Source organism: Scyliorhinus canicula, chromosome 11 (genome assembly GCF_902713615.1).
Source record: "Scyliorhinus canicula chromosome 11, sScyCan1.1, whole genome shotgun sequence".
Taxonomy (NCBI): Eukaryota; Metazoa; Chordata; class Chondrichthyes; order Carcharhiniformes; family Scyliorhinidae; genus Scyliorhinus; species Scyliorhinus canicula.
The window spans coordinates 136,238,898-136,263,376 of NC_052156.1; the positions used below are offsets into that span (position 1 = coordinate 136,238,898).

At 43.9% G+C, this 24,479-nt stretch overlaps 1 protein-coding gene across 5 annotated transcripts in view; it reads left to right on the top strand.

Moving 5' to 3' along the window:
• Positions 1-24,479, top strand: part of mov10l1 (Mov10 like RISC complex RNA helicase 1) — a 117,296-nt gene that overhangs the window by 77,275 nt on the left and 15,542 nt on the right. For all 5 annotated transcript variants that reach the window (XM_038811427.1, XM_038811429.1, XM_038811428.1 and 2 more), the window contains exons 16-23: positions 1,242-1,389; positions 2,014-2,198; positions 3,658-3,804; positions 6,082-6,203; positions 9,853-9,952; positions 16,438-16,599; positions 20,306-20,479; positions 24,268-24,417. In XM_038811427.1, the coding sequence (XP_038667355.1) occupies positions 1,242-1,389; positions 2,014-2,198; positions 3,658-3,804; positions 6,082-6,203; positions 9,853-9,952; positions 16,438-16,599; positions 20,306-20,479; positions 24,268-24,417 (1,188 nt within the window). The remainder of the gene's footprint in view (positions 1-1,241; positions 1,390-2,013; positions 2,199-3,657; positions 3,805-6,081; positions 6,204-9,852; positions 9,953-16,437; positions 16,600-20,305; positions 20,480-24,267; positions 24,418-24,479) is intronic.

The window sequence follows — 24,479 nt, forward strand, 5'->3', positions numbered from 1 at the left end:
ACATTTTTGTGAAGGACTCCTTTTCAAATCATAGAATCGCTGGAGTGCAAAATGAGGCCATTCGGCCCATTGAGTCTGTACCAAGCCTCTGAAAGTGCATCTTACCTGGGCTCATTGCCCCCGCACTATCCCTATAACCCCATAACCCCACATAACCTTACGACAGCTTGGAATGGCCAGTCTACCTAACCTGTACATCTTTGGACTGTGGGAGGAAACCAGACCACCAGGAGGAAACCCACGCAAACACTGGGAGAATGTGCAAACTTGACGCTCTGTCACCCAAAGTTGCAATTGAATCTGTGTTTGTGGCGCTGTGAGGCAGCAGTGCTTGCCGCCGTGTCGCCCACCCATGTTACCCATTACTCGCTTTGGTAGCTGCAGGTCTGCATGATGATGGTCTCCCTACTACTGAAGGCACTCCTGCATGTGCGTTTCCTCCAACATGAGACAGCCGCCACTCCACTCTCGTTCCTTGGCCGCACTAAGCCCACAGTTGGCTGCCAATCATTCAAAATTTGATAGACTCCAGTTTGAGAAGAACTGGTTAGTGTAGTATCTTGGCAGTCACTGAGTGAAGAGAAGGCAACTAGTTGAAATGCTTGTTCATGTTTGGGGTTTTGAGTCTTGGCTGGAGCTGAATTTATCATTGGTCTTAATTAGTTAACTAGTCCTAATTTGAATGAAAACTACTCTGGTGAGCATTAACCATTTCAGATTTTCATTGTTTGATGGGTGAATTTCATTTTTCTTTCCCAAAACGTTTTTTGTGGAAGTTTTTTCATAAGAACAAACAACGGTGAACGCATTGGGTAAAGACTTGCTTAGAGAATCGCTGAACTTGATGGTTTGAAGGAGCTAAAGTAATGCACAACATACATATAGACGTTCACATATGCAGTTGCACAAGCTTTTTTTTAACATTGTCAATTTAAACAATATGTTCGGGAGAGTATGGATGTCAAATGTTCACGTTTTTGCATTGTGATAGAAGGACTCTGACTTTAGCATGTAATGTTGAACATGATTATCTAATAGAGTGGGATATGTTGACAGTTTATAGTAGAATTGAAAGTGCCCTATTTCATGCCTCAGTACTTTGAAATTGGAATGCCACTGGGCATTTTTTAAAGTTATGGCACCTTGTATTAAATGGCTAGTTGAGAAGCTGTATAGTGTGTAAAACTGCCTCCAACACTTGTATTCAATCACTGTGAAATTATATTCCTACGCCATTACAGGAAAAGAATGCAGATGCAAAATTAAGTCAGTCTTGTACTGGTAAGGAGGGCTGGTGCCACGATCGTGGGAACAAGGTTATGAAGGAGAGAACAACTGAGGTATTCCAGGTGTCTGAAGGACTGCCAGTTACTGCACAAACTGGTGCTGGTGAGTGCAAATCATGCATTTTCAGATTCTAATTGTGAAATCCAATTATTTTCAATGCAGGGGGGGAAACCTTTGCAATTTAACAATTTGTAATCAAATGTTACTGTATTTAAGGCCAAGGTGCCCTTATTACAATTGTGGCAATAGATAATGTAGCCTATTTAAATAGAGGACAGTGTGGTTGTTGAGACTTTCTTTTGAAATATAGCCTTTTTAAACTCTTTAACACTAGAGGCCAACATCAGTTTTGCTCCAAACCATGGCAAATCATACTATAGTTTGCTCCGTGTTTGTTTTGGATGTTGTTTTGGCTCTTCCATCCCTCCACTGTTGTTACCTTTCCAGGCAACAGAAAAGAAGTGGAGAATCTTTCCGTGTCCTCTATGCGTAGATGGCGTAGTGGGGGGTGCAAAGTAATTTATTCGGAATTAGCTAGCTCAGTCTAGAGCCAGGGATTATGTTTTTAAGAAACTGCTGACCGATGAATTAATGCTTCAATTGTTTCCCTGCGCTTTAGCTACTGATGCATTGTGTTAGTGGATTATGCTAATCCATTTTAACAGTTTCCACATAGAAAGATATTTCAACCTCTAAACCACTGCCAATTTCACCAAAAATATTTAGGAGGGAATGGTAAAGGTGAACGATCTAACAGGCAAGAATGTAACTTTTTCAACTCGCTGCTGAATGAATATCAAAAGTCTGCGGTCAAGAGAATTCTGAGCGGCGAATGCAGGCCAACGCCATATATTCTGTTTGGACCTCCAGGCACTGGAAAAACGGTCACTATCCTCGAAGCCATCTTGCAGGTATTTTATACATGGTTAGTTATAGCAATCGATGCATTTTAGGATGACGTGGTTATTCACATCCTCTGGTGATTTGCATTCTGTAAGTGTGGATGGATTTGTCCTCCATATTTAAGGCAAACTAATGCTCGTCCAGATGGGGCTGCCAAAGCATTTGTATTTTGTTCTAATCATTCTTTGGTGGACTGCTATTTCCAGTTTGTCCTCCATTGAATTTGGTACAAGGATGTGACTTTTGCTGCCTTTGTTCTTCCTGTGCAGAAGTGCCTGACCTAGGTTCAGCACCGTCTCACATTCTATAGCTGACATTGGGAAGTCACTTTCACAGCAAGCACGGGTGCGATTCTGGGGGATGTTGGTCTCAGTTGGAGGGTGGGGGCCTGAAGTGTTCCAGGTTGGGGGTTGCTCTGGGCCAGGTGGGTAACTGGCTTTGCATCTGTGAGGCCTTCAAGCCACCTTTAAATGTTGTGGGGACCCAGGACAGGGGCAACCATAGCTGCCTGTCCTACCAAACACACCCATGACAGAGCCCTGCTGCGGCTTCTATCTTGAAATTCAATTTCACTCCCTTTGACTGTGAGCAGCCTCTAGCTTCACAGGTGAAGGCTGTTTCAGTGGTCAGTGAGAGTAAGGAGCATTTTGTCTGACATGAACAACTCACTTGAGACGGGTCATCTGGGTGAAGGTTGCGCAGGGCAACCTCGTTGACTGCTCTCTCCTCGGGCAACCTCGTTGACTGCTCTCCTCAGGCAACCCCGCGATTTCCAGGACCCATTCCTCATAGGGCGTGAGGACTCGAATCTCTGGGACTCCGTCCCCATCCTGGCTCTTTCCCGTTTATTATGGGCTATCTTCTCCTGTGGAGACAGAGATGCGAGTCGGATGAATCAGACGGTGAGGTAACCAATAATGTTGAAAATTCGAGGCCTGATTTTTGGCACTAAATGCCATTGAATACAGGCTGCGATCTAGCCAATGCGGCCATCGCGAAACACCCTGCCAAATGCACCCAAAAGCGGACTTTGAAATATTTCCAAATCGCTACATGTGCACAAACCTGTTGTCCTGCCACTCAATTAAACAAAGAATATGCCTTACTGTCATACCAGCCCCAATTTAATACTATTACTTAATCTGAATTGTTTAGGAATTAATTGGTAATGTTCTAAGAAGTCTTTCTTGAATCAGATATGCTCGATGAGGTGAGAAAATCATAAATATGCCTAAGTTTTATTGAAAAGAAAAAGTACACTTACAGAATAACCAATTGCAGTAACATTATTTCTCAACAAACCTTAATTTTGGACAGTGGGAAGCAAATCTCAAAATGGCCCTGTGTGATGTTTTAGAAAGAGTTGCTAATTGCTCATTGTACTGTACATTTTTGAATTTTATTCCTTTGTCTGGTGTCGGGTGAGCTCAGTTTGCAAGTGTTAAAAGCATTTTTGTTTCTGTTTAGATTCACTTTACTTTACCAGACAGTCGGATTTTGGCTTGTGCTCCATCCAACAGTGCGGCTGACCTACTGTGTTTACGTTTACATAACAGCAATTTTCTGAAACACGGAGACATGGTACGAGTTAATGCCACTTGCAGACCGGGAGAGGTATGATATTTCACTTTGGATAAAATCTTCAGGAAACATTTTGGCAGAACAAGAGAAACTGACCCAATTAAAACCTTCCAGTTTGAATGAGACCAAACCATCCTTAAATTGTACAAAGTGATAGTCTACAACTATGCTTAACACGTGTCAACAAAGATGCTCTCCCATCTGAGGATGGTTGCAACCTTTCATATCTTCCTGTTCCAATCCTACACCAACTCCCTTTGGGCCTCCCTTGATCAATGTACTCTGACCCTCTTATCGTCTCCCTATTTTGCGCAGTGCACAACACAAAAGTACTTTCCATTAGTTTAGCATAGTCACTATGCACTCCCAATATCCTCCCCTCAAAATCATCCACACTGTCAAGCTGAGCCGCCTTCAGCAACCAACGCGCTGCATTCTTCGAATTGTCACTTGTACACTAACCTTAAACACTCCTTTTTCTTCTCCACATTCCGAACCAGAGCCTTTGGAATTTAATGAGATTTTCCTGCAAGTTTTTTTTTTCTGCAGCAGCAATATTTGGTTGCTCGCCTGTGCCGTGGGGTCACTTCTTCCGCGCCAGCCATGGCAGAGCCCAACAGTGGCCGGTGCGGAAGGAAGACGTACCACCCCCTGCGCATGCGCTAGAATACGTTGGCCGGTGTGTGCATGCGCGGAACCACGCCGGCGGTTCTGCACATGTGCTAACTCGCGCCGGCCCTTCGGCGCCAGCTGGCGCAGCGCCAACCCCTCCGACGCCAGCCTAGTGCGGAAGATTCCGCAACTTCCGGACGTCGTTTTTTGCACCGGCATCGGGCCATCGCGGGGATTCGGAAGAAATCCGCCCCAGTTCTCTGAAAACTGAGGGGAGATTTTCAACTTGTGCAAGGTAAGTGTTGCGTGGATTGATTGACCTGCAACGCCAGCTTCACACTCCAGCTGCAAGTTGAAAACCTTTCTCTTGATGTCAAGCCCTTGCCTGGACAACCAGTATGAAAGCATTTTTGTTTGCAGAGGGAGTTTTCTGGCTTGGGTCTTAATTGGTGTTGGTGCGACTGTTCTTTTGAAATTTGGACCAGGGAGTCCCATTGCGCATTTAATAAACTTGTGTGGTTTTAAAAAGCTCATAAAATTCTTTCTGCTTCAGGAAATGATAACGGTATTCCAGTGAGTCCATCAGTTAAAACCTTTGGACCCAATTAATAAAACATGGTTTAATTTGATGGTGGGAGAGAATGAGTATTAACCTGTGGGCAGATAATGCTTTCAGAAGTGCATCTTTGTTTAAAAAACCTAATATAAAATGAAAGTTTTTTCTGAACAAAGATACACTTAGGAGTGAGAAGGGGATTTATTTGATGCCATTTCCTATAGTACAACAGATGGTAAATTCAATATCTCAGGTGGTTCTGAGGGCTTAACTACCAGGAAATTTCCAGGTTTGATCTCCGATTCGTAGTGAGTTTAGCAGTTTTGAGACAGTCAGCTGCTCACAGCAATTGTGTTGGTCGCCGGTGACAATGGGATTGGGCTTGGCGCTGCATCTGAGTTCTCTTCACACATGAAGAGTGGCCACCCGAGTAAAGAATTGTTGCCAGCTTCTTTAGCATCGTACTCCAGCAGGAGTCTCCATGTCAGAAGAAATGGAGAGAAAAGTGCAAGAAGAAAAATTGCCACCTCAAAAACACTATTACGACCGCTTTAAAATACTACAAAATCTAGATGGGTGCACCCAGTTCATCGTTTGCTTGTTTGATGGCTCATATTTGAATAATCGTACTTGTGTATAATTTTCATTTTGACTTTGTGGATTTGAGCTTTTTAAAATGTTAATTTTTCCTGTTTTACTTTTGCCCTTGTCATTTTGCAGTATGTTTCTACAGTTGGAAGTCTGTATTTTTCCTTAAAAAAACACCGTTTACTCGTTTTAATACTGATTATTTTGAATAGCTATACTTTAAAATTAAGAGATCCACATTCACATCCATAGCCCCAGCTCCATCCATCTTCAAAACAGCCCAACGCGCAAAATGTTGTGACCAGAGTAAAGTAGCTTTTCCCAATGGTGAAAAAGACCCAGAAAAGAGAACATAGAAGGTTTTAATATTTTTCAGTCTTTTTAGGCACTGAGAAATACTAATGCATTTCGCACTGGATTTTTCAGTGAAATTCACTGGATTAATTAATTGATTCTGCAGAACCCATGTTTTGTCATAAATTACGTCACAAAAGCGATGTTATCAGAGCTGGCAATTGGCTTTTTGATTCTGTCCATTTTTATTTTCCTGTCAGTACATACCTGAAATTGTGCAACTGTACAGTAAAGATGGGGAAGATCTTTGGGATGCAGCTCGCTACAGGATCATCATCAGCACATGTAGTACAGCTGGATTATTCTACCAGATTGGATTAAGGTACAATGAAGCATGCATTATTAAATATTCTGCATTGGATTTCTAATGTCTCATACTTGCATAAAGTAATTCTACGCCCTGTTCTCTAAGGTAGCAGTTATGTAACATTTTCAGACCAGTTAGGATTTAGCATTTTTGGTAATGTGTAATGTGAATATGAATTCTCATGTTTTAGCAACATTAAACTAGACTTCTTGTATATTATTTATGGTGCAACTGTAGGAAAACATGTATGAAAACTAGCACTACAGTGATTTAACATTTTGCTAGAGAATAACGTGCCTTTGTTTGGACATCCAAAAGGCATTCGATAGAGTGCCGCACAACAAACATGTGAGAAAGCTTGTGGAATACCTGGCTTTGTTATAGAATTGTTACTGTGCAGAAGGAGGTTGTTCAGCCCATCCTGTCTGCACCGGCCCTCCAAACGAGCAGCATGGCTTTGTGTCATTCTGCTATCTTTTCCCCGCACCCCTGCATATTGTTTCTATTCAAATAATTATCTAATGCCATCTTGACTGCCTCGATTGTACCTTCCTCCACCATATTTCCAGGCAGTGCATTCCAGACCCGAACTACTCGGTGTGTGGAAGAAGATTTTTTTTCTCATATCGCAATTACTTCTTTTGCAAATCCCTTTAGAGCTGTGCCTTCTTACTCTTGATCCTTTAACGAGTGGGAACAGCTCCTCCCTATCTAGTCTGTCCAGCACCCTCTATCACATCTCCTCTCGGCCTTCTGCTCCCCAAGGAGAACAGTCCCAAACTCTCCAATCTATCCTCATAACTGAAGTTTCTCATCCCGGGCACCATTCTTGTAAACCTCTTTTGCGCACTCTCCAATGTATTGATATGCTTCCTAAAGTGTCGTGCTCAGAACTGTACACAGTACTCCAATTGAGGTCCAACTAGAGTCTTATGCAAGGTCAGCACAATCTCCTTACTGTGTACTCTTATGCTACTGTTAATAAAGACAAGAATACTCTATCCTTTTTAACTGCTTTCTCCACCTGCCCTGCCATCTTCAATGACTTGCACATAAACACAGGTCTCTCTGCTCTCGTGCACCTTTTAGTTGTACGCCTTATTTTATATTGTCTCTCCATGTTCTTCCTACCAGAATGACTTGCATCACACTTGTCCACATTAAACTTCTTTCTGGCCATTCCACTAACTTGTCAATGCCCTTTTGAAGTTCTGCACTGTCCCCCTCGCAGATTAAAATGCTTCCAAAGTTTGTATCATCTGTAAACTTTGAAATTGTCCCCGGCACACCAAGATCTACATCGTTAATAAATCCAGAAAAGCAAGGGTCCCAATACTGACTCCTGGGGAACACCACAACAAACCTTTCTCCAATCGTAAACATATCCATTCACAATTACTCACTGTTTCCTATTACTGAGCCAATTGTATCCATATTTATTCCACAAGCTTTCTCACATGTTTGTTGTGCGGCACTCTATCGAATGCCTTTTGGATGTCCATGTCCAAGGCACCACATCAACAGCACTACCCTGATCAATCCTCTGTTAACGGCTTCAAAACACTCCAGAAAGTTTGTTAAGCAAGATTTCACCTCACGAAATCCATGCTGGTTCTTCCCAATCGACCCACATTTGTCCATGCGATTGTTAATTTTATCCCAAATAATTGCTTCCAGAAGCGTCCCTCCACTGAGCTTAAACTGACTTGTCTGTAATTGCTGGGCTTATCCATGCAAACATTTTGGACAAGGGTGTCATGTTTGCAGTTCACTGGCAATTGAAAAGACAAATTGATTATCTGCACTTAGAAACTTGACTCCTTGGGAACATTTTTTTTAAAATAAAAAAAACTTGGCCATTGCACATGTAATAATTTATTTCTGCAGTGCGTTTTCTACTCCAGGTGGGTGCGCTTGCGTGTGTTCCTTCACCTCACATTTTGTCTTTCCACAACACACGACTCTACCATTTCACCCTCTTCTCAGAGGCTGTCGTCAGTGCTCCCGCGATCTTCACTGACCCCCCCCCCCCCCCCCCCCCCGGTGTGCTGGTTCGTGATTTTCTCTTTTCTTGTTATTCCACGCATCCATTGCAGCATCCATATCTCACCAGCATTCCGTCTTCCTCATGCTGCCCAAGTTCTGCACCATATACCGAGGCCGATCTCACAGTTGCCTCTTCGACTCTTCCTTTCTGTTTGGGCAATATCGTTCTATTACATAAACTGGGTCTTGATCTACTGATCGTCATTACTTTTTGTCTTTGTGTTTTTCTCCAGTTTTCCAGATATACTCTCACCATCGCCACCTGCAAACATCATTCACCATGTTACTTCCCATCTTACTTGCTTAGTTAAAATAATCATGGAAATAAAGGGGCTCCATGCTGATTCTTGATCTAGTTCAACTCTGGCTTCAAAACTCTGACTCTCCCCACATTGCTTCGTACTGACACTCTTTATACATGTCCTTTAATAGTCATATGCACATCTCGGGGACCCCACAAATTCTAGCATTTTTTCAGATCTCTTCCTTAAGCACCTGGCCACAAACTGGGTCAATGAATGGAATCTTCATGTTGCATTGGCCTTCCCAATGTTTCTCCATTGCTTGTTTCAGAATTAAAATAACATCGGTGGTGCCCTGAACTGATCTTAATGGATTTCCACTCCTTTCCTTGATCTCTATCCATGACACTCTCCCATATCTTAAAGATATGTACAGTAAGAAGGTCTTACAACAACCAGGTTAAAGTCCAACAGGTTTATTTGGAATCCGCTAGTTTTTGGAGTGCAGCTCCTTCATCATCGCGCTCCCGCCATGTTATTGAGAGGAATCGAATCGAGAAGGAAGTTTTATAAATTGGTGCCTGTGTGAAGTATTAACGTAGATGCATTGCTGAATCCCAAGCTTATGTTGAAAATATCCAATATCTAGTATTGCACACAACAAAGCATGGGGCAGATCTTGGGACTGCATGGGCCCAAAGGGCAGCACGATAGCATTGTGGATAGCACAATCGCTTCACAGCTTCAGGGTCCCTGGTTCGATTCCAGCTTGGGTCACTGTCTGTGTGGAGTCTGCACATCCTCCCCGTGTGTGCGTGGGTTTCCTCCGGGTGCTCCGGTTTCCTCCCACAGTCCAAAGATGTACGGGTTAGGTGGATTGGCCATGATAAATTGTCCTTAGTGTCCAAAATTGCCCTTAGTGTTGGGTGGGGTTACTGAGTTATGGGGATAGGGTGGAGGTGTTGACCTTGGGTAGGGTGCTCTTTCCAAGAGCCGGTGCAGACTCGATGGGCGGAATGGCCTCCTTCTGGACTGTAAATTCTATGTAAAAACAACCCTACTAGCATTGAGTGATGAAGAATCTGAAGCCAAAGGCATTGTAGCAGCCTCCGACATTTAAGAGCATTCTTTCGATGAAAGATGTCACAGATGGCTATCTCTGAAGACGTGTGATTGAGGAGAGTTATGAGAACCAGCGGAACTTACCAGAGCTACTAATGCCAGCTTTATAATGCCAAATAGCTCGAATGATCTGGGGAAGCTAGGTTCAGTTTAGAATCTTTATTTTGTTTCAGAAGATTGGTGAAAAGAAAGTAGAATTTCTCCTTCAAAATTAGAAACCTGTAATTATCCACTTTTGTTTTCTCTAATCAAAGGCCCGGACACTTTAGTCACGTGTTTGTTGATGAAGCTGGCCAAGCTAGCGAACCTGAATGTCTCATTCCTCTGCTGCTCGTATCCGAGGAGGATGGACAGGTACAACATGAGATTTGATTTGGATTGTTTTGAGTAATTAGCATGTTCGCCCTTGAGCTCATAATGTGAGTATTTCCTTAACCTAGCTACATCTCCACATGGGAATTGTGTTCTTGGGTGCTGCTGAAAAGATGTCTACTTTATGTGGATCATTTGCTCTGCCAGAAGCTCGAATACCTGGACTCCTAACGGGCAAATAATGGGCGACATGGTAGCACAGTGGTTAGCACTGTTGCTTCACAGTGCCAGGGTACCAGGTTCAATTCCCGGCTTGGGTCACTCTGTGCGGAATCTGCACGTTCTCTCCGTGTCTGCGTGGGTTTCCTCCGGGTGCTCCGGTTTCCTCCCACAGGTCTTGAAAGACATGCTGTTAGGTGAATTGGACATTTTGAATTCTCCCTCAGTGTACCCGAACAGAGCCAGAGTGTGGCGACTAGGGGATTTTCACACTAACTTCATTGCAGTGTTGATCAAAGCCTACTTGTGACAATGAAGATTATTATTATTATAATGAGTGATTGCACAAACTAGAATTACAGATACACATATGAACGTATGAAGTAGGAGCAAAAATAAGCCCCCCGGGATTGCCCCTCAAACTGCTCTGCCATTCAATCATAGCTGATCTGTTTGTTTCAAATTCCACATTCCCATCTACCCCCGATAACCATAGATTCTTGTTAGGCAAGGGAATCAATTTACTTACGCCTTAGAAATATTCATGATCCCACTTCCATCAAATTCTGCGGCACAGAGTTCCAAACTCTCGCAACCCTCAGGAAAAAACATCTCCTCATCTCTGTCCTAAAAAGGCAATCCCAATTTTAAAAGTGCCAAATAGCTTGAGTTTGAGACTCACCCACGCTATGAAACATCCTTTCCATGTCCGCCTTATCAGGACCATTCAGGATCTGATATACAATCAAGTCACCGCTCACCCGTCCAAACTCCAGTGGAAACGAGTCCAGTCTGTCCAACCCATCCTCTTACGACAACTCACTCAATCCAGGTTTCAATCCAGTAAACCTCCTGTGAATCGCCTCCAATGCATTTGCCTCCTTCCTTAACTAAGAGACCAAAACGGCATGCAGTATTCAAAATGCAGACTCACCGGTGCCCTGTCTATAGAAGCATAATCTCCTTAGTTTTTTGTTCAATTCCTCTCATAATGAAGGATAGCAATCCATTAGCCATCTTGATTACATGCTGTACCTGCGTGATCACATTTTGTACCCTAAGCACAAAAAACACCTAAATCCTTCACTCAGAACCTCGGAATTCTGCAGCCATTTAAGTAATGCCCAGAAGGCATTTGATAAGGTGCCACATCAAATGTTATTGCAAAAAATTAAAAGCTCATGGTATAGGGGTAACATATTGGCATGGAGTGCAGATTGTCTATCCAACAGGAAACCGAGTTGACATAATTGGCTAGATTTCTGGTTGGCAAGAGGCGATGAGTGGTGTGCCACAGAGAAGGGCAGTACAGTAGCCTTGTGGATAGCACAATTGCTTCACAGCTCCAGAGTCCCATGTTCGATTCCGGCTTGGGTCACTGTCTGTGCGGAGTCTGCACATCCTCCCCGTGTGTACGTGAGTTTCCTCCGGGTGTTCCGGTTTCCTCCCACAGTCCAAAGATGTGCAGGTTAGGTGGATTGGCCATGCTAAATTGCCCTTGGTGTCCAAAATTGCCCTTAGTGTTGGGTGCGGTTACTGGGTGATGGGGATAAGGTGGAGGTGTTGACCTTGGGTAGGGTGCTCTTTCCAATGGCCTCCTTCTGCACTGTAAATTCTATGATATCTATGAAGATCAACGCTGGCCCTCAACTTTTTATAATTTATATAAATGACTGGGATGAAGGAATCAATATGGTTGCTAGAATTGCTGATGATACAAATCTATGTAGGAAGGTAAATTGTGACGAGGACGTCAGGAGGTCAAAAAGGGACTTGGGTTAAGTGGGTGGGCAAAATTCTGGCAAATGGTGTAATGTGAGCAAATGCGATATTGTCCATTTTAGCAGGAAGAATAAAAAAGAAGCCTATTACCTAAATGGTGAAAGATTGCAGAGCTCTGAGACAGGGCAATCTAGGTGTCCTGGAGCATGAATCGCAAAAGGCTGCTATATGGATACAGCAAGTAATCGGGAATACTAAGAGAATGTTATTGTTTATTGCCACGAAATTATTACAAAAGTAATCTTCAGTTGTACAGGGCATTGGTGAGACCACATCTGGAGTAGTGTGTACAATATTGGTCTCCTTTAAGGAAAGGCATTAGAAGCTGTTAAGAGTATGTTTACTAGATTAATACCCGGAATGGACGGGTTGTATTACGAGAAAGGGTTAGAGAGTTTAGGTTTGTATCCACTATCAAATAAGATCTTGACATTCAAAGAGCACGTGGGTGAACTGCAACAATTGTTTATTCCTGTCTGGCACACAAATATAACAGGAAAGGTGGCCAAACAATGGCTTACAAGGGAAATTAGTAATAGTATTAGATCCTACAACGAGGCATGCATATTGGCCAGGAATAAAACAGACATGAGGATTGGGAACAGTTTAGAATTCAGCAAAGGAGGGAGGACCAAGGGATTGATTAAGAAAAGGAAAATAGAGTATGAGAGTAAGGTTGCAGGGAACATAAACACTGACTGTAAAGATTTCTAGAAGTATACGAAGAGAAAAACATTGGTGAAGGCAAATGTAGGTCCCACATAGTCAGAAACATGGAAATTATAATAGGGAACAAAGAAATGCTGATCAACTAAAAACTTTGGTTCTGTCTTCACAATGGAGGACACAAATAATATACTTGAAATGTTGGAGAACACAGGGTTCAGTGAAAGGGAGGAACTGAAGTAAGTCAGTATTAGTAGAAAAATGCTGTTCGGGAAATTAATGGGACTAAAGGCAAATAAATCCCCAGGGCCTGATAATCTACATCCCAGAGTACTTAAGGAACTAGCCCTAGAAATAGTGGTTGAATTGGTGGTCCTTTTCCCAGATTCTATGGAACAGTTCCTACAGATTGGAAGATAGCTAATGTAATCCTACTATTTTAAAAAGGGAGGTAGAGGGGAAACGGGGAACTACAGACTCGGTAGTGGGCTCTATTATAATGGACTCGCTAGAGTCCATTCTGAAAGATTTTATAGCTGAGCATTTGGAAAACAGTGGCTGAATCATTCAGAGTCAGCATGGATTGAGGAATGGGAAATCAAGCTTGACAAATCTACTGGAATTCTTCGAAGATGTAATTAGTAGAGTTGATGAGGGGGAGTAAGTGGATGTGGTTTATTTGGACTTTCAGGCGGCTTTTGACAGTCTCACATAAGAAATTAGCATGTAAAAATTAAAGTGCCATGGGATTGGAGGGTAGTATTTTGAGATGGATAGAAACTGGTTGGTAGGTCGGTTGCAGAGAGTAGGAATAAACTGGTCTTTTTCTGAATGGCAGGCAGTGACGAGTGGGGGATCGCAGGAATCAGTGCTCGGCCCCAGCTACTCACAATATGTATTAATGATTTTGAAGAGAAAGCTAAATGTAATATCTTCAAATTTGCAAATGATACAAAGCTGGGTGGAAGGGTAAGCTGTGAGGAGGATGTAGAGATGCTTCAGTGAGTTGGACAAGCTGAGTGAGTGGGCAAATGCATGGCAGATGTAGTATATTGTGGATGAATCTGAGGTTATCTACATTGATAGCAAAAACAGGAAGGTAGATTATTGTCTAGCTATAAATTGAGAGGGGGGGAATGTGCAACGAGACCTGGGTGTCCTCGTACACCAGTCACTAACGGTCATCATGCAGGTGCAGCAGATGGTAAAGAAGGCAAATGGTATGCTGGCCTTCATTGCAAGAGGATTCAAGTACAGGAGCAGGGACGTCTTGTTGCAATTATACAGCGCCTTTGTGAGACCACACCTGGAATATTGTGTACAGTTTTGGTCTCCTTATCTGAGGAAGGATCATGGAATCATCACTGTGCAGAAGGAAGCCACTCGGCCAAATGTATCTGGACCGACCCTCTGAAAGAGCACGCTATTCAGGCCATGCCCCCACCCCATCCCCACAACCCATTAACCCCATCTAACCTTTTGGACACTAAGGGACAATTTAGCATGGCCAAACCATCTAACCTCCACATCTTTGGACCATGTGAGGAAACTGGAGCACCCGGAAGAAACCCACCCAGAAATGGGAAGAACCTACCAACCCCACACAGACAATGACCCAAGACTGGAATTGAACCCAGGTCCCTGGCACTGAGGCAGCAGTGCTAACCACTGTGTGCTCTTAGAGGGAGTGCAGCAAAGGTTTACCAGACTGATTCCTGTGATAGCGGGACGGACTATTGAGGAAAGATTGAGTCGGTTAGGATTATATTTGCTGGAGGTTGCATGAATGGTGGGGTATCTCGCCTATTAAATTCTTAACAGGACTAGACAGGATAGGGAAATTTACAGAAGGATATTCCCAATGGGGGAGTCCAGAACCAGGGATCATAGTCTAAGCATGCAGGGTAAACGTTTTAGGATTGAGATGATGAAAAATTACTTCACCCAGAGAGTGGTAATCCTGTGGAACCCGGTACCACAGCGAGCAGTTGAGGCCAAAACATTGTGTGTTTTCAAGAAGGAGTTAGATATAGCTTTTGGGGCTGAAGGGATCAAAGGATATGGGGGGGGGTGGGGAGGGAAGAGCGGGAACAGGTTGCTGAATTAGAAGATCAGCCATGATATTGAATGGCGTAGCAGGCTCGAAGGGCTGAATGGCCTACTCCTGCTTCTATTTTTATGCTTTATGTCACATCCTGCCAATCAGAAAAAACGCTTTTATGCACACACTAGGTTTTCTGCCAGCCAATCTTTTATCCTTGCTAATATGTTACTTCCTGCACCATGAACTTTTATTTTCCACAATAATCTTTGTGGCATCTTATCAAATGCATTATGAAAATCTAAATACAGTACATCTACAGGCTCCCCTTTATCCACAGCCTATGTTTTCCCCATCAAAGAGCTCCAATAAATTGATTAAATATGATTTCTCCTTCAAACCCGTGCTGACTAACCACCTCAATTGTAGGTCTGGAATTTGGAAGAATACTGGACGATTTGATCAAAACTTTCAAGTATAGAGAAACTATTTATGCCAGAAGGCATAGCTTTACAGTTAGAGCCACACCTTTCAGGAGTGACATTATGGATCACTTCTGCATGCAAGGGATTGTATAATTTTGGAATTTTATTCCGCAAACAGCAATTGATGCTAGATCAATTGTAAATTCTATATTTGTAATTGATCGTTTTTTTTTAATTATCTAAAGGTATCAAGGGGTATGGGGTAAAGGCAGGAAAGTGACTAGTTTGCAGTTCAACCGGGATCTTGTTGAATAGCAGACACGGCTCAAGGGGCGAAATGGCCGACTGCTGTTCCTATATAAGAGTCATGGTGTTTTTGATGGATTGCTGTATTAAAATTAATAAAATTACTTCATAATATTTTCCAAGCTATTCAGAGTTTTGAGTGGGCTAATTGCCAAGAATGACAAATAAGTGTTGATGTGGCTGCTATTTAAAGAATCATTCATCAATCTCACAAATTAGTTTTTATGTTTCTTCCCCTCTCCCTTCTCCTCGTCCCTGCCTCTTTTAAACAAGGTTCGGGGCAGTTTACTTTGTTCACCCATAGTCTTGTAGTATTTTAGTCTTTTCCTGCTGATTTAATTGTATTTGATTTTATTTGTATAAAGTATATAAAATTGGTATTTGATTTTCTTTGACCAAACCATGTTAAGGTGTTCTTGTTTGGTTTCAGCACTTCTCATTTTATGTTCATGAAACATTTTTGGGATAGAGTGACCCCTTTGTGAACAAGCACTACACATGTATATTATGTATGCTACCAGCTTGTGCATTGTGGATATCTTGTATTTTTAAGCTGTCATTTAATGTGGGGCTGGAGATGAATGTGAGGATGCGAAAGAAGGTCGCACTGAGGGGATTCTGATAGTTTGAAATTTCTCTCCCAAGGGCAGCACGGTAGCATAATGGTTAGCACAATTCCCTCACAGCTCCAGGGTCCCAGGTTCGATTCCCGGCTTGGGTCACCGACTGTTTGGAGTCTGCACGTTCTCCCCGTGTGCGTGGGTTTCCTCCAGGTGCTCCGGTTTCCTCCCACAGTCCAAAGATGTGCAGGTTAAGTGGATTGGACTTGCTAAATTGCCCTTCGTGTCCAAAATTGCCCTTAGTGTTGGGTGGGGTTACTGGATTATGAGGATAGAGTGGAGGTGTGGGGCTGGGTAGAGTGCTCATTCCAAGAGCTGGTGCAGACTCGATGGGCCAAATGGCCCCCTTCTGCACTGTAAATTCCATGAAATCTATGAAGTGATTGAAAGTAATGAATAAATGAGCGAAGGCTTCTGTAATTTTCAGCATAATCGACCCAATGCGGTTGTTTATTATCAAACCTACAGATTGTGCTTGCCGGAGACCCAATGCAGTTGGGGCCGATAATAAAGTCTAGAATTTCTACAGCTTATGGCCTGTCTGTCTCACTTCTGGAACGATTAATGACACGGCCTTCGTACTCTAGAGATGAAACGTTTGGTACATTTGGATCGTACAATCCTCTTTTGGTGAGTTTAGTCCTTCTTTGCAGCAGCCAAATACGGTGGTCATGTTTTACCCCTTCCATCTCATCCATGTATGCACACAATATAAGATGGCTGGTTTGTATTTCTGTCATTTTGTGCAGCTGCTCCATGTTCATGTCTTGGTTAATATAATTTGACAGGCTTTTGGAGCTTTATTTGTCTGTTAACATTGAACTAATATCAATGCATACAAAAGATCAACTACTGCGTTTTGGAAAAATGTTATGAGAGTGTAGATTAGAAGGAGCTCTTGGCCAGGACCGCCAACAACTAAAGCCAGATAACGTGAAATGAATGGAACGTGTTGATTTTGATCTTGATTCTGTTTATTCACTTTCAATAGAGGAGTATAGGCTATGTTTTCAGTTAGGGTGCCGACTAATTATTTGAAGTATTAAGAATGTATTTATAGTTCAATTTTCATGATTCAGCAAAATAGTCACTGCAGTACCAAAGTGGTGATACAGCAGTGGAGTCAGGCCATTAATCTGTAATTGGTGAGACACCACAAAGAAAGGCATTGATCATTTGGGGGCTGCTGGTTGCTGCTGGTTGGATAGTGAGCAGGACATTGCCGCGTGTCCTGTGTTTTGGCAATGACATCGCTGGAAGCTCCAGCCCTCTCAGGACCCACTTTTACCAACAGGCCAACCTTCGTGACCCACGCCCACTGACCTTCACGCACTCCATTACTACTTACCTTTAATGTGACAGGTGGGCCTGCTTGGTCCTCACGTTCACACTGCTTTATCATTCGGTGTTACATTTCTGCTAAGGACTTCAGCTGACGATTTAAATTCTCACCGCATTTAGAGGTTTGACCTAGAAATCGCCATGCTTAGTCTTCAAATGCATTTAGATTTTGAGGATTATAAACTTTAATTTGCCAGTACTACCCTGCATATAACACTCATGGGCTTCACATCCTGATTTGCATTGGCACAATTAACAAAGCCACGCCTCAAGAAATCATCTTTATATTACTTTGTTCCCGATTTCAGTTTCTTCTTGATGAGTTGTTCACTCGAGACCCTGGAGCTCTGCATATAGCTCACACCAGCACCGCTTTGTTCAGTCGTGGGCTCTGCTCAGTAGCTCTCTCCAGTAGATTCAGTTGTGAGATCCTGGGCGTATTTGTGTCTCTGGCCCTCTCTTCCTTATTACAAAATGATCAATTTTCAGTTCTTCACACAGTCCTGTTGCTTGGTTGCTGGCAGTTACAAATTGGAGGAATTTCATCTCCGTGATTTTGCCCCCAAAGCACGGACGCACAGGATGCTTGACGTCGGTGTGCGTGCTGGGCACGTGACTTGCTCTTTGCCACCGCTTCTGGCGGGAAGAGGCCATCATTTGTATTTAAAGGCTGGTCACGGCCAGCATCCTCAAATGAAAAAACCAGTTGCGGCTGTTGGGCGCTTCTCCCGTGATCGGGAACGACACCCGCCCACGACCCACCTGCTGGTCGCGGCGCTGTGTTTGAAAAACCCTGACCTAGATAATCTTGCTGTTCTGGTATAAAGAGGGTTGAGATCTCCGGTTGAGGTAGCTAACTCTGATAGGTGAGGGTCATTTTCCTTTCTGCGGAACACTATATTTAAGGGCAGCTTTTGGCAGAGTTTCAAATTTATTTAGTTTGATTTGCTCACAAGCAAATTACAGGGATATTCAGAGGGATGAAAAGAAAATTGTAAAAAAGAAAGTGGGCTTCAAGATATCAACTGCATTGTTCTATGAAATGTGGAATCACTGTGTGGCATTAAGGTAACTGAAAGCTACTTGTACAAAATTTGACTTGCAAACACACTTTCATTGATTAATGATTGGAATAACAAAATGACAGTGCATAGGTTGGATTACACTCTGGGGTAAACACATGTCACAATCAGAATATATAGTACACAGTTAGACCTCCCATGGTAAGTTTGAACAGATTGGGCTGTAAATTGGATGCCCTGGTTATTGGGTGTGGTGTGCTTGCTGGGCCTGCCTGCTCTAATTCTTAAAGAGATGAAGGGCGGCATGTGGCGCAGTGGTTAGCACTGGGACTGCGGCGCTGAGGATCCGGGTTCGAATCCTGGCCCTGAGTCACTGTCCGTGTGGTGTTTGCACATTCTCCCCATGTCTGCGTGGGTTTCACCCCCCACAACCCAAAGATGTGCAGGTTAGGTGGATAGGCCACTCTAAATTGCTCCTTAATTGAAAAAAATAATTGGTTACTTTAAATTTATTAAAAAAAGAGATGGGCAGCACATAAAGTTGTACATCCACCTCATTCCCGTGTTTGTGCAGCATGATCCAAGGTAGATCCCACGCTCCCACAGCTGTCTATCGCACTGTTGTGGATCTGCACGTTCTGGACAAAGCATGTGCTGCCTTCTCTTTTAAAAAGCCCATCTTTAAGAAAGCGAAGCTGCGCTGATGCATTGTAAGCTAATCAATACTCACGGGCGGGCACAGTAACACAGTGGATAGCACTATTGCTTCACAGCACCAGGGGCCCGGGTTCGATTCCCAGCTTGGTCACTGTTGTGAGGAGTCTGCACGTTCTCCCCGTGTCTGCGTGGGCTTCCTCCCACAATTCCCAAAATACGTGGTTGTTAGGTGAATTGGACATTCTGAATTCTTCCCCCGTGCACCCGAATTGGCGCCGGAGTGTGGCGACTAGGGGATTTTCAGTGTTAATGTTAGCCTACTTGTGACAATAATAAAGATTATTATTACTTGGGGCTACCCAGGATCAAGGCAGATGTTACACCATGTCTGGGCTTCCCACTTCAGTGACACCATCCTGCAGGTATTTATCAGACAAGTGGAGGCCAGAATCATTTGGCCATGAAATGCGCAATGAATGATATAGTTAATTTCTAGTGTTATATTTCTCGCTTTCTTCTTGTAATTGTCGAGTAATCACCCACTTTCTAATACTTACTGTCATACCATGTATCTTTCAGGAGGATAAAGCCTCGGCCAAACCAAGCGCAAGGCAAAGGCAAGAGTTATTATTAAAAAATGGACCCGAGATCATCAGGTTCTAAGAACCTGTGAATTCCAATGAAATCATTTGCAGATCATGTCATTTATATTTGCACAGGAATCTGCTAATGTCTTTAGCCAAACTAGTCATAGAATTTCCAGTGCAGAAGGAGGCCCATCGAGTCTGCACCGGCTCTTGGACAGAGCACCCTACCCAAGCCCATACCTGCACCCTATCCCCACAACCCAGTAACCCCACCTAACACGAAGGGCAATTTGGACCCTAAGGGCAATTTAGCATGGCCAATCCACCTAACCTACACATCTTTGGACTGTGGGAGGAAACCGGAGCACCCGGAGGAAACCCACACGCACACGGGGAGAACGGGCAGACTCCACACGGACAGTGACCCAAGCCGGGAATCGAACCTGGGACCCTGGAGCTGTGAAGCATTTGTGCTCACCACTATGCTACCGTGCTGCTCTAGTCAATCCCATAGGCCAGAACTTTGAATTCTATCTTATTGTACGGCTTTCAGCAAAGTAATGCTAGTCTTTAGATTGGTTTTAATTTTGTTCAAGATAATTTACAGGAGCACTAAATAGGAAATAATATAGTTGGGGAAAGTCAGGTGGCTGCACAGGGTACTATAAATATATAGTTTTCAGGTGTATGACTAATATTTAACCCCCTCCTCCCTCCCTCTCTTTATAGGTGACAAAACTGGTGAATAACTATCGTTCACATTCATCTTTACTTGACCTGCCCGCTAGACTGTTCTATCATCAGGAACTAAAGATGTCTTCTGATCAGGCTGTGGTCAGCAAGTTTTGTAACTGGGAAAAATTGCCCAGAAAAGGCTTTCCAATAATTTTTCATGGATTGAGGGTATGTGTACGTTTCTAGAGTCTTCAGTTCGTAACTCGGTATTTTAGATTGCATGATTTTAATTTCAGTGGATTTGTTTGGAATGAGAACTTTTGTGTCCCAGAGTGGTTTTACTATAACATTTACTTTTTATTAAAAATAATGCTGTTTTCCTTGCTGTAATTGGGTTTTTAAACAGAAACCACTGAATACAGTATGTGGTATTTGATAATTGATGAATCGTGCTTCTGTTGGACTGAAGCTAATCTCTTTTTAATGGTGTTTGTTGTGAGACAGTTGTTTTGCCAGGATACAGGGAGAGTGATGATGGTCTTGAGATAAAACCATAGGATCTTTAACATCTAGTTAAAGGATGAATTTTCGCAGGGTCTCAGGCATAGCCAAAATGGCTCCAGAACCCCAATTCTGGAAGTCCTGCCCCTGAACCCAGTACCCACCCTTTCCGCAGGGGCATAGGGGCGGTGGGGGAGGGGGAGGGCAGAGTTATAGTTGGCAGTTATAATTAGCAGAGTTATGTGGTTCATGGAGGCAGCGGCACATTGAACAGTTCAGCTGTCTTCATACGAACCCAATTTCTGTTAGTGCTAGGTCCGGAACACAACTTGTGACCTTTAGGCCGTTGAGACCTCTGCTGGAGGTATTTGGAGAGGTAGTGTACCCCTTTGGATAGGTCCAGGGTTCCTCGGGGGTCAGTACTAGAGACCACTGATATTCTGGATGTATATTAATCACCCTAACCTGGTTGTACAGGGCACAATTTCAAAATTTGCAGATGTAAAGCTTGGAGGTATTGTGAATTAAGAAGAGGATAGTGATAGACATCCAAGAGGCTATAGACTAATGGCGGAGTCGAACATGTGACAGGCAACATTCAGTACAGAGAAGTTATAAATTGATGCATTTTGCGAGGAAGAGTGAAGTGAGCGAGGAATAAGTGCACAAATCTTTGAATGTTCCAGGTTGGGTTGAGAAAGTGGATAAAAGGCATTTGGGATTTAGGGCTTTGTGAACAGAGGGATAGACTACAAAAGCAAAGAAGCTTTGACAAATTTTATTTTAAAAAAATACTGGTTCTGCCTGGATCACTGTGTCCAATTTGGGGGTACTCAAAAGATTATGAGAATGTTCCGGAGATGAGGAACTTCCATTATGTGGATAAATTGGAGAAGCTGGAGTTATTCTCCTTAGAGAAAATGGAGAGGACATTTGATAGAACTGTTCAAAATCATGGGGTCTCGATAGAGTTGATGGGGAGAAATTGGGCAAATGGGCAAAATGTATGACAGATGTGGATAAATGTGAGGTTATCCACTTTGGTAGCAAAAGCAGGAAGGCACATTATTATCTGAATAGCTTTAGGTTGAGAGAGAAGAATGTGCAACAAGACTTGGGTGTCCTCGTACACCAGTCACTAAAGGTAAGCATGCAGGTTCAGCAGGCGGTAATGAAGGCAAATTATATTTTGCCCTTCATAGCGAGAGGATTTGAGCACAGGAGCAGGAATTGGATTGGATTTGTTTATTGTCACGTGTACCAAGGTACAGTGCAAAGTAATTTTCTGCAAGCAGCTTGAACAGATCATTTAGTACATGAACCAAAAATCCATAATAGGGCAACGCAAGGTACACTATGTAAATACATAGACACCGACATCAAGTGAAGCGTACAGGGTGTAGTATTAAAAAGGTCAGTCCACAAGAGGGTCGTTTAGGAGTCTGGTAACAACGGGGAAGAAGCTGTTTTTGAATCTGTTTGTGTGTGTTCTCAGACTTTTGTATCTCCTGCCCGATGGAAGAAGTCGGAATAGTGAGTAAGCCGGGTGGGAGGGGTCTTTGATTATGTTGCCTGCTTTCCCAAGGCAGCGGGAGGTGTAGATAGTCAATGGATGGGAGGCGGGTTTGTGTAATGGACTAGCCGGTGTTCACGACTCATGACTGGCTGAAGTTTCTTGCGGCCTTGGGCCGAGCAGTTGCCATACCAGGCTGTGATGCAGTGTCTTGCTGCAATTATACAGGGCCTTGGTGAGACCACACCTGGAATATTGTGTACAGTTTTGTCTCCTATCTGAGGAAGGATGTTCTTGCTATAGAGTGTGTGAAGCGAAGGTTTACCAGACAGATTCCTGGGATGGCGGGACTGACTTATTTGGAGAGATTGCGTCAGCTAGGAATATATCCGCTGGAGTTTATAAAAATGGAGGGTGCGGGTGATCTCCTAGAAAGCTACAAAATTCTAACAGGACTAGACAGGGTAGATGCAGGAAGGACGTCCCCGATGGTGGTGAGTCCAGAATCAGGGCCGGGATTCTCCCCCCCCGGCGGGGCGGGGGTCCCGGCGTACCGGAGTGGCTCCCGCTCCGCCGACTGGCGCCAACAGCCTTTGGCGTCCTGCCGACCGACGTTGTGGCTGGCCGAAAGACCTTCGCCAGTTGGCGTGTGTCAGCAGCCACTGACATCACCCCAGCGCATGCGCGGTGGAGGGGGTCTCTTCTGCCTCCGCCATGGTGGAGGCTGTGGCGGTGGCGGAAGAAAAAGAGTGCCCCCATGGCACAGAGCCGCCCTCCAATCGGTGGGCCTCATTCGCGGGCCAGGCCACCGTGGGGGCACCCCACCGGGGTCAGATCGCCCCGTGCCCCCCCCCCCCCCTAAGGACCCCGGGGCCCGCTCGCGCCGCCTGCTCCCGCTGGCACCAGAGGTAGTTTAAACCACGTCGGCAGGAGTGGCCTGACAGCGGCGGGACTTTGGCCCATCGCGGGCCGGAGAATCGTCGCGGGTGGCCCGCCGACCAGTGCGGCGTGATTCCCACCCCCGCCGATTCCCGGGTGACAGAGAATTCCGGCCACGGCAAGCGCGGGATTTATGAAGGCCCCAGGTGATTCCCCGACTCTGCGGGGGGGGGTCGGAGAATTCCGCCCCAGGGGTCACAGTCTAAGGATACAGGGTGAACCATTTGGGACTGAGATGAGGAGAAATTTCTTCACCCAGAAAGTGATGCATCTGTGGAATTTACTACCGCAAAAAGCAGTTGAGGCCAAAACGTTGTATGTTTTAGTGAACGAGTTAGATATAGCTCTTGTGGCCAAAGGGATCAAAGGATATGTGGGGGAAAGATGTTATGGAGTTGGATGATCAGCCACGATCATGGCTGAATGATGGAGCAAGGTGGATGGGCTGAATGGCCTGCTCCCTATTTTCTATGTTTCCATGAATAGCCTCCACCTGTGCTGGGACCATTTTTGATTCTATTTTTGATTCTATGAAATTGTGTGTGGGAAATTAGTCATTCATATACCTTGTAATTGGCACTTGTGTTGTGAAATCCAACATATTTACCCTGAATGGAATGACACAAGAAAAAAATAAACTCCTCTGGATAAAGGTGAATTGCATCTCTTTGACACATGGTGCACCATGTGCATTTACTGGGGCTGATTTAGCACAGTGGGCTAAACAGCTGATTTGTAATGCAGAACAAGGCCAGCATTGCGGGTTCAATTCCCGTCCCGGCCTCCCCGAACAGGCACCGGAATGTGGAGACTAGGGTCTTTTCACTTTAGGGGCTTTAACTTCATTGAAGCCTACTTGTGACAGTAAGCGATTATTGTTGTTATACTTTCAAACATTTTTATCATTATTATACTTTCAAACATTTTTTACAAATTGTGACTCGACCGGTAAATGATTGCGAGAAGCATCGACAGGAAAAGCTGTACAATGTTTCATTCTCATGTCAAATCTGATTTGACTTTTATAATCACTGTTAATGGAAATAAATTGCTAAAATTTCAGGGAAATGAAATGAGGGAAGGTAGCAATCCGTCATGGTTCAACCCGAAAGAAGCAGTTCAAGTCATGCGTTATTGCTGTCTCCTGGCAAAACACTACACAAATCCAGTACAGCTTTCTGAGATTGGGGTCATTGCACCCTACCAAAAACAAGTAGGTACACCAAGCTATCTTTATTATAACCCTTCTTGCATGTCGGACCTCTTCACTAATTT